At 41.1% G+C, this 11,264-nt stretch overlaps 1 protein-coding gene across 1 annotated transcript; it reads left to right on the top strand.

Annotated features, from left to right (window-relative positions):
* The first annotated feature begins 6,817 nt into the window (after positions 1-6,817).
* Positions 6,818-9,795, top strand: LOC114795441 (speckle-type POZ protein-like). Its single transcript, XM_028988705.1, has 10 exons — positions 6,818-6,914; positions 7,468-7,724; positions 7,844-7,992; positions 8,096-8,220; positions 8,363-8,528; positions 8,627-8,682; positions 8,856-8,978; positions 9,100-9,242; positions 9,357-9,620; positions 9,763-9,795. Exons 2-9 carry the CDS (start codon positions 7,591-7,593, stop codon positions 9,487-9,489), a joined length of 1,029 nt encoding a protein of 342 aa, XP_028844538.1. The 5' UTR covers positions 6,818-6,914; positions 7,468-7,590; the 3' UTR covers positions 9,490-9,620; positions 9,763-9,795.
* The last annotated feature ends 1,469 nt before the right edge of the window (positions 9,796-11,264 follow it).

Here is an 11,264-nt window from a genome sequence, read left to right as displayed (position 1 = left end):
CGGTAGAGAAATGCTCAAGGAAAGACCAAAGCGTGGCCAGTTCCCCAAGCCACAATATCCATTTCAGGTCATACACATGGATTTTATTCAACTGAACAAAAGTGAGGGGAAAGAGTACTGTTTAGTCATTATTGACGCATTCTCTAAATGGGTAAAATTATTTCCAACCAAACATCCAGACGCGCTAACGGTAGCAAAAGCCTTGTGTAAAGATATTATCCCACGCTACGGAATACCAGAGAAAATATATAGCGACAACAGGACACATTTTGTGAATCAGATGGTAATCAAATTGGGAAAATGTTTCACATTAATCTAAAAAACCATCCACAAAGCGCGGGGCTCGTGGAGCGAATGAATGGCACAATTAAAAACAGTTTGAAAAAATGCATGGAAAAAACGCGTCGACCATGGACTCAATGTTTAGAGCTGGTGAAACTATACATCAATATTACTAGCACGTCCGGCTTAACTCCCTATGAGACTTTGTTTGGAAGACCATATAGATTACCTTACTTAAAAAACCAATGGGAAACAGAGGAAGACGTGTCACTGGCAGACTACATGCTAGAAACGAAAAAACAGAGTAATCCTGATGATGAATTCCCTATTTCTCAGCAGGATCTTCCACTGGTGGAGCCCGGAGACTGGGTGCTCGTAAAAAGCATAAAGCGGAAGCATTGGCACTCACCGAAGTGGGAAGGGCCATACCAAATGATCCTGACGAGACCAACGGCTGTTAAAATAATGGAAAGAGGAACTTGGATACATCAGTCACATTGTAAACAGGTCATTTCTGCTAACCCTGCCGACGGGAAAGGTGAGCAAAAGTCTGATAATAGGGTGGACTCAGACGTGTAGAATCTGGGTAGACCCGAAAGTCAGTGAAGAACACTTTACAGCCACCAATCCTAGAAGAGGCAGAAGGGGAAAAAAAAGGTTGGCGGAAATGAAGGATTATAGACGGTATCAAAAAGCGTGCGTGGTAGTGATTTGTGTAATGATAACAATAGCAGTATAGTGGCAAGAAGATAAAGAAAGGGGTAGAGAAAAGCAGAATGGGACCAGGCCTACAACCGTGAGAGCCACACTAAAAAGAACAAGTGAAACCTATCTTCTCCAGTAAAATAACACAAGGAAATTTCACATGTATCTATATAATGGGAAGACAGAACCTACTAGGAGAAGGGACACCGAGAGATTGGTGTTATACGGTACAAAATGTGGGGACTTATTTTAACCTGCTGTCTCAAAGGGACTTATGGTGGTGGTGTGGAGGAAAAATGTTGTTCGATCAATTACCCTCAGATACTACCGGACTGTGAGCCTTAGTAACACTTTTATTACCAGTATCTATTTATCCAACAAATGTAACTAATCTGTTGTTCAAATTAAACAGCCTGGCACCTGCAGACTGGCACAGGATGAAGCGGTCAACCCTGCCCTGGGAGAAGCTAACATACATAGATGCAATTGGAGTTCCCAGGGGGTGCCTGACGAATATAAAATAGCAAATCAAATAGCTGCAGGTTTGGAATCAGTCTTATGCAGGTGGTGTATGATTAACAAGAACGTAGACAGAATCAACTACATCCACTACAATGTTTAAAAATTAGGTAATTGGACACAAGACGGTTTTGAGGCCGTGCATGGGCAATTGTCAGCCACTTCCCTCATGGCATTTCAGAACAGGATCGCCTGACAATGCTTCTTGCTGAAAAGGAAGATGAAAGAGCATTCGGGAGTGGAAACTTCCATGTGGGATTCCTGGATGAGTGTCTTCGGGAAATACAAAGCCCTAATCCAATCTGTTTTTATTGTCTTTGTGGCAATCCTGACCTTGTGTGGATGTTGTTGTATTCCTTGTCTATGCAGCCTTGTGAACCGTCTCATTACCGCGGCCTTACAAACTAAGGAAACTGATGAAGCACAGGAATACCCGCTACTGGAAGATCCAACAGACCAAAGTGACTTGCAGCTGAGCCAGCTGTTCCAAGAATCTCTCCATGAGAATGAGAGCAACTAACCCTTTGTGTGTAAAATGTATTGTTCTGTTTATGAACTAATAGTTGAAAATCCTACAGGATTGGGGAAAGTAACAAAAAGAGTTAATTACATGATAAACAGGAGGGAAATGTTGGAAAAAGTATATAAGTTATCATGCAATCACCCTTTTTGTATTACATCTGTATTTGGAATGTTAACCGCTGGAAAACACCAGCTATAGTAAACATTAGCCAACATCTGTATTTGTAATGTTAACATCAAAAAGACATCAGCATTAATCATTAGCTGCTTGGAAGAGAAACCGAGGAACAAGAGAAGTGTTGCAACACAAAGTCGCCGGGGCGAGATGACCGAGACCTGGCGGGATCTGGGAAAACAGCGAACGGAGAACTTGCAGATGGAAAAAGAAGGAGACCACCAATCATGAGATAAACAACAGTGAAGTTCTACGAATTTCTATGTTCGGGACAAACCCATCTGACGTCTGAATGTACCACCCAGTATTGAATAAAAGGAGGAGGCACGTCAGAAACCACAGAGCTGTTGGAGGCATGCTGTAATGTGCGTCTCTGATTGCTCTCCTTGCAAGTAAAACGGACTCAATTGCTTCGTGCCTTTCTTCTCCAGTTATTTAATAAGTGTTAGAACGAGGTATAACTCTGACAGATGTCTTGACATTTGATGCCAAATGTACAGTGTTTGAGTCTTTAACATCCTGCTAAATGCATAACCAGATAATGTGGCATTTGTTATATTATGGGAAATTAATATGTAAAGTGTCGGTGATTTATAACTGAATGTGATGTATGAAATGTAGCAGCATGCGAATGTTAGTCAAGTTAGTTAGCACTATTAACTAATTATTTCATTATGTGCATAATATATTAAAATTTGATCTCATGCAGATGTACACTATCATGAAATACCATCTAAAAATACCATTTGACAGCACTAATAAATTCAAAACCGATCACATGGGATTACTGCTGGCTTCATGAAACCTGGCTGGTACTCTATGTAATTGAATCTTTATTTTGAGGTTACTTAGTAATGTATTGACCCTAATGACTGCTGGACTAATTACTGCAATATAATAAAGAGTGAAAAATTATAGGGGGTCTGAACACTTTTGGTACCCACTGAATGAATTAATTGAATGTACATAAAAGTGAAAATCATGGTGAAACATTGCAGCACAGCACATGGTGCACAACACCAAATGTGTCCTCTGCTTTTAACCATGACCCTTGGTGAGCAGTGGGCAGCCAAGCCCGGGGAGCAGTGTGTGGGGACGGTGCTTTGCTCAGTGGCACCTGAGTGGCACCTTGGTAGCTCGGGATTTGAACCAGCAACCTTCTGATTATGGGGCCACTTCTTTAACTGCTAGGCCACCAGTGTCCCTTAAGTGGAGGACTGACCAAAAAATTAAACACTGATCCTGTTTTCAAACCTTCCCAGTGACATATGATGCATGCTGATGTGGCGCCTTGGACATTTGTTTGGATTTATGGTGCCCTGTATGTATATATAGTGTATTTGTGTTTGCCTCTCCATTGTTACATTTGTTTTTTTGGTGTATTCTAGTTAAAAATACTAGTTAGTAAGGTGTATGTAATGAAGTGTGGGTGGATGTCGCCACCTAGTGGGGAATCTGTATAGTCACAACGAGAACAAGACATGGGGATGATATATTTATACTAAAAATAACAGATGAAAATGATCAAGCTAATCACAAGGCACATTACCAGAAAATATCAATACAAGTGCCAAACACTGGTATAATTTACTTTACTTTACTTTATTTAGCAGACGCTTTTATCCAAAGCAACACCAGCAATTCTTGTTCGATTTCTATGGAATATTGAGTTTACAAACGATAAGGCTCAACTTGTCAGCGAAGAGCATGCTCAGAGATTGTTAAGTGCTAGACGAAGAAAAATGATAATGTATTTATACATTTTTGTATTGTTTTGTGATTCAAGAGTTCTATAGTCAGCAGAACAATAAACTCAGTATACAGGGAGTGCAGAATTATTAGGCAAATGAGTATTTTGTCCACATCATCCTCTTCATGCATCTTCTTACTCCAAGCTGGTAGGCTCGAAAGCCTACTACCAATTAAGCATATTAGGTGATGTGCATCTCTGTAATGAGAAGGGGTGTGGTCTAATGACATCAACACCCTATATCAGGTGTGCATAATTATTAGGCAACTTCCTTTCCTTTGGCAAAATGGATCAAAAGAAGGACTTGACAGGCTCAGACAGTCAAAAATAGTGAGATATCTTGCAGAGAGATACAGCACTCTTAAAATTGCAAAGCTTCTGAAGCGTGATCATCGAACAATCAAGCGTTTCATTCAAAATAGTCAACAGGGTCGCAAGAAGCGTGTGGAAATACCAAGGCGCAAAATAACTGTCCATGAACTGAGAAAAGTCAAGCGTGCAGCTGCCAAGATGCCACTTGCCACCAGTTTGGCCATATTTCAGAGCTGCAACATCACTGGAGTGCCCAAAAGCACAAGGTGTGCAATACTCAGAGATATGGCCAAGGTAAGAAAGGCTGAAAGACAAACACCACTGAACAAGACACACAAGCTGAAACGTCAAGACTGGGCCAAGAAATATCTCAAGACTGATTTTTCTAAGGTTTTATGGACTGATGAAATGAGAGTGAGTCTTGATGGGCCAGATGGATGGGCCCGTGGCTGGACTGGTAAAGGGCATAGAGTTCCAGTCCGACTCAGACGCCAGCAAGGTGGAGGTGGAGTACTGGTTTGGGCTGGTATCATCAAAGATGAGCTTGTGGGGCCTTTTCGGGTTGAGGATGGAGTCAAGCTCAACTCCCAGTCCTACTGCCAGTTTCTGGAAGACACCTTCTTCAAGCAGTGGTACAGGAAGAAGTCTGCATCCTTCAAGAAAAACATGATTTTCATGCAGGACAATGCTCCATCACAAGCGTCCAAGTACTCCACAGCATGACTGGCAAGAAAGGGTATAAAAGAAAAACTAATGACATGGCCTCCTTGTTCACCTGATCTGAACCCCATTGAGAACCTGTGGTCCATCAAATGTGAGATTTACAAGGAGGGAAAACAGTACACCTCTCTGAACAGTGTCTGGGAGGCTGTGGTTGCTGCTGCACGCAATGTTGATGGTGAACAGATCAAAACACTGACAGAATCCATGGATTGCAGGCTTTTGAGTGTCCTTGCAAAGAAAGGTTGCTATATTGGTCGCTGATTTGTTTTTGTTTTGGAATGTTAGAAATGTATATTTGTGAATGTGGAGATGTTATATTGGTTTCACTGGTAAAAATAAATATTGAAATGGGTATATATTTGTTTTTTGTTAAGTTGCCTAATAATTTTGCACAGTAACAGTCACCTACACACACAGATATCCCCCTAAAATAGCTAAAAACTACTTCCAAAAACATTCAGCTTTGATATTAATGAGTTTTTTTGGGTTCATTGAGAACATGGTTGTTCAATAATAAAATTATTCCTCAAAAATACAACTTGCGTAATAATTCTGCACTCCCTGTACAGTGTAACGAAATGCTGTTTCACTCAGGTTCTTTCCTCCCTGGTAAATGAACATATTTTTAAAGAAGAAATTAGACATACAAATCTTCAACTAGCTACATTTTACAAATGTACAATAAAAAACAAGCAACAACAAAGAAAAGAAAAAAAGACAGAAAAACAATACAAATTGATGTGCAAAAACAAAAAAAAGAGCGTATAAATGTAAACACTATCATTTAAAATCAAACAAATACACAAGACTCAATGTGTAAAAAGTGTGAATACTTCAGTTCAGTTCAGTAGTCCTTTAGTGATGGCATTGAGCTGAAGGTCCTGACAGCTTTGGGATGACAAACGAATAAAAGCCATAGAAAATTGCAATAACAACAAAGGGAAAAATATTAATGTTCACAGTTTAAATATTTTATATGGAAATGATACTACATTGAATTTGTATGTAGTAAAAAAACTTGGATTTGAGACAACATTCTCAGCGTATCTCCTTTATTCGGTGGTCTGAGATCAAACCGGCCTGGAAGTACAACAGGAGGACGCCGTTCATGAAGGAGCTTGGATGACAACTGGTGACACCTCACATCATGCCATGTGTGGGCAGCATTAAGTTACATTCCTGTTCCTTCTATATTGAGCTCAGAATTTGAACTATTTGCTCTGGGATTTATTTGAATAAATTTGGACTTGTCAGGTTTTTTCTTACACACTGACGTGGTTATAACATGCAATAGAGCTCAGCAGTTGTGCAGAACGCTCCACAACTCGTCCACTTCTTGTACATTATATTGTACATCTTTTCAGATATTTATATAGCAAATTCTGGAAATTCAAACTCATTGTACAATTGTACTAAGCATGACTGTGCAAGGAAAATAAAGTAGTATTTTCTTATCCTTCCTATTAACACACTTTACTATTCAATTTAGAATAATTGATTTAATTATTTTTTTCTAATAAACAAGGTGCATGTAAATGAGGTCTTATTGGCTTTGCATTTCAAATGGAATAAAAAAATTGCATCAATGTGCTTGAATGAAGTTGTTATTAACAACCCCTAGAGGACAAAAGGTGTATAGCAGCCGAGGGACATGACGAGGGTTAATTATCACACACATCTGATCAGCTTCTACCCTGTAATAGTTAAAAGAGCATCAAACTGCGCTTTACAACAAGTTTATTTATTTCTCTTTTTACTATTTCAGCGCTTCATTTACATTTGCATTTTTTAAAAGGAGGTTTTATGCTGCACGTCGCGTCGGGAAAAGTACGTCATTGTCATGGTAACGGAGTTTATCACAACATGCAGGATTTAAAATGAACAGTCAGAGCTGCGAGAACAGAGAATCTGAGTAGCAGCGAGTTGGTGAGTAACTAAAAAATCAAGTTGTCGGAGGTGGAGCAGCTGCTTTCTGATCTGGCAACATGATTTCTAGATAAAATACTGACGACAAAAGACTCTGATACGAATATTCACGCAAACGCCGTAATTATTGATCGTATTTCTGCACATTCGCGGGTAATTTCCATGTTTGGCAGCTTCAGTTATTGAAAAACGAGGTGAAGGGACTAAGTAACACAGCGAGTAGCACATGGAACCAAAATATTCACACTTCGTAGTCTGGTTGTGTGACTGTAGTTTGCTGTGTTTGCCCGTATACTTTTACTGCTCAGGAAGGTAAATTCAGCATTTGTAGATTATACAAATTTCACTTTGTATAATCTACATATATTATTTCACCACAAATTCATCTTTCTGTTATTTAGTCACGTGGTTCTCTCCCTGTCTGGCTGCATGTTGAGATGTTGGACACTTGTTAGCACTTATGTCCTCAAAAATGTTCTCATCATCGCTAATAATGTCCTGTGCTAATATTCAATTATGTCATTTTATTCTCTCAATCATTTCATATAATTAGAGATTTCTGAGAATCCAAAAGACTGCAGTTGTTGGAGAAGAAGAGGTTCCAGAGTGAAGAGAGAGAGTCATCAGAGAAGAGAAATTCATCAGCGAGGAGAAGATTCCTGATCCAGCAGCAGAGATGTCCAGCGTCCGCTGCTACACACAGTGCAAAACTGAAAAGTTTTCACTGACCTGGACCATCACAAAGTTCAGCTTTGCCGAAGCTGTTGTGAGGAGCAGCTCCTTCACCAACGCCAGTGAAGAGTTGAAATGGTAGGTGTGGCATCCATGAAAGATCTCAGTGCTGGACTGCTGCTCGAGACTCTGGCTGCTGTTGCTCTGAATGGCGGCGTCTTTCTCAGACTGCATTTCTTTGATCTCTGTCTTCACAGGTCCCTGCTCTTGTACACGAATGGCGTAAGCCACTACGAAGGGTACCTGTCGCTCTACTTCCAGCTGGACAGTGGTCCACAGACAGGTATCCGTGCTAAGGGCAGGATGGTCATTCTCAACAGCGATGGAGAAGAGGCCATATCCGGAGGTGAGTCCGTCTGGAGATTCAAAACAGTGTAACTGTGTGTGTGTGTGCGTGTTCTCTCACTTTCTGAACTCACACGGCCTATTTGTGTGCTTTTGTTCTGCAGACATTAAAGTCCACACCATGAGGGACAGGGATGTCATTGGATTCGACACCTTCGCCAGACGGGAAGACGTCATGGACGAGAAAGCGGGAATTCTTCGGGACGACACCCTGACAGTGACCTGTGAAGTAAGTTCTGTCTGCATAACTACACTGAACACATTAGACGTGTCAGTAACAGTGTCTCCTATTGGACGCTGACAGCGTTACTTGTGTGTGTGGATGTTGTAGCTGAGTAAAGTGTAGTAACCGCTGTGTTGGCTTGTTGTAGATTCACGTGTTGCTCCCACCGGAGAACACCCAGCGTCAGCAGGTGAAGGTGCCCGTGTGCAGGATGGCTGATGAGCTCGGGAACCTGTGGGACCAGTCCCTGCTCCCAGACTGCTCTCTGGTTGTGGGGGGACAGGAGTTCCAGGCCCACAAAGCCATCCTAGCAGGTACCACACTCACATGTGCACAAACGGCAACAGTGATTGGTGGAAATGGTGATCTTCTGGCGATCTAACATTGTTCCTTTTTTTTTCTCCTTCTGCAGCTCGCTGTCCAGTCTTCAGGGCCATGTTCACACATGACATGAAGGAGCGCCAGACCGTAAGTCTCTGTCCTAAAACATAGCCCTTGACCTGTAATCCCCAATATGTTTCACGTTACAGCAGAAAAGAAAGATTTGTAATCTTCATTCTTTGTGGTTTAACAGACACAGTCCAAACTCTTACTGTCAGTGTTCAGAACCAAATTCATCTAAGCTCTGCTTTCTCCTCTAGAACCGCGTGGAGATCCAGGGGGTGGAACCGGAGGTCCTGAGAGAGCTGGTGACCTTCATCTACAGCGGCAAAGCACCCAACCTTCAGGACATGGCTGCCGATCTGCTAGTAGCAGCAGACATGGTAGCTAATGCTCACACACACACACACACACACACCCACACACACACACACACACACAGTAATGCAAACTCAGCACACACTTACTCAGCAGGATCTGAGACGCTCTTTTTCGCTCTCCCAGTATCTCCTGGACCGACTGAAGAGGATGTGTGAGGAAGTTCTGTGCAGGAGTCTCACGGTGGAGAACGCTGCCGAGATCCTCATCATCGCTGACCTCCACTTGACCCCGGAGTTGAAGGAAGAGGCCATCACCTTCATCAACAGGTGGGTGGCGCTCCCACAGCTCATTTAATCTGGGCTGTTTCTTACTTTCAGAAGATAGATGATACTGTGTGAATCTTTAATAAACAAGATGCTTTATCTCCTTTTCTCTTTTAGCCATTTTTCAGACGTCTTGAGGACACCTGGATGGAAGACCGTCCAGATGGATCATCCTTGTCTCATGGCGGAGCTGTATCGCTCCCTGGTCTCTGCTGGGGCTTCGCCATCCAAGCGACCTCGGCTCTATTAATTTTCTTCTCTTTTATTGTCCCTTTTTTTCTAATATGTGTTTCATTTTGTTGAATTTGCAGGACCTGGAGTTGTTCCCCACCTTGATGACATCACCAGTACTTTTCAGTATTTTTGCCCAATTTATGTGAGGTAGTTTTTGAATAAATATTTTCTATAGTTTTCATTTCATATAAATGCACTGTTATAAAACACAAACCTTCTTGTACACACACACACCCAACCACACACACACATGGAGTTTTGGTCTGATTGAACCTCTGATTTTTTTCAGGATTTCCAGACTGGTTTTGGAGCAGTGCAGCAGATTTCATTTTTAATGTTCATATATGTTTATTATTAGTAGTGATTATATTATTGCTTGTAAATATGATCCTTTTTTGTTACAATTGTGTACATAATATGTGTTTATTATTAGTAATATTATAAAAGTAATTTGGATTTTAAGTAATTTAATTAATAAGTTGTGCCTTGTTGAGCCTTGTTTCTGTTCCTCACAAGGTTTCTTTTTGTCTTTACTGTGGCTTTGGGTTCTGCAATTTAAAATAATTCCAATGTACATAGATTAAAATAAAAAATATATACTAAATAAATAAAGTAATGTTTGCATAATATTTATGATTGTTTGCACAATATTTGTACATAAAAATAAAAAAGGCTTTAAAAAATGAATGTCTTTTTTTGTGATGCTTATTTCATTTTTATCCAGAAGTCTCTACATACAGCCACACACAATTCATAATCATTTTAGAAACTGTATAATGTATCAGAATATCTTTATCATTGTACCAAGTACAATGAAATTAGGTGCAGTCCCTGAGCCAGAAATGAATCTTAAATAAAAAGGCACACACATGCCATACAGGAGTATTTCCCCGGAGTTTTGTTAGTAGTGAGATGGAACCAGCAGTTCTTTAAATAGCTTTTAAATAGTTGGGATAATGCTGGTTAGGGAATGTCTGCAGTTGTTTGGTCACTACTGAGAACAAATCAGTTTTGAATTGAAATTCATCATATCCTCCTGCTTCAATTTGCAATTATCAGAACTCTTGAGCTTGGTTTCTGGATTTGGGTTTTCTCGTCTTCACAAACACGTGTTCTGTCTCCTGTCTTCTACCCACCATGTGACAGATCTGGGGGTGGAGGGTCTTAGCTCTGTGAGCGACCAAAGAAGAGACTTCATCTTGATGGAGATTCAATCTGGCTCGAATCTGCTCAAGAGTTTCTTCCACCTTTTATATGTCCCACTGTGCCACATGGACTTGGAAGTGACATCCTGCCCAGTTCCAGTGAGACCACTGAATCCTGCAGAGAGCTCAGCTCTCATGATAGCAGCAGGAGAAACAGAGCATCTTCTGGTCAGGCCATGTCTGTCCAAGACTCTGAAGGCATGCCAGACATTGTTGAGGATGAAGTTGAAGATGATGATGTCATGTTAATCAGTTCAACTGGACCTCAACAAGAAGATGCAGTGACCCATGAATACCCCGGCCAGGAAGAAGATCTCCAGGACTTTAGAAGTTCTTCTTCATGTGTATCATTACATCAGTGAGATCCAGCAGATCTATCTGGTGATTCCCTCTGGAGGCCAAGCTGAACAAGAACATGAAGACCCTGGTCGTGTGATTCCTGTCACCTCAGCATCAACATGAAAGCGAGATTCACCGGCTTCCAACAAGAAGTTTGGATCTTTCAGGAAACTCTCGCCAGAGCGACTGCACATCTGCTTGTGTGAGTACGCAGCAGGTGAGGAGCTGAGGGTTCTCCCAAGTCTGC

This window comes from Denticeps clupeoides, chromosome 8 (assembly GCF_900700375.1).
Source record: "Denticeps clupeoides chromosome 8, fDenClu1.1, whole genome shotgun sequence".
Classification (NCBI taxonomy): Eukaryota; Metazoa; Chordata; class Actinopteri; order Clupeiformes; family Denticipitidae; genus Denticeps; species Denticeps clupeoides.
Note: the sequence above shows the minus strand (reverse complement) of the source record. Positions and strands in the feature narration are given on the sequence as shown.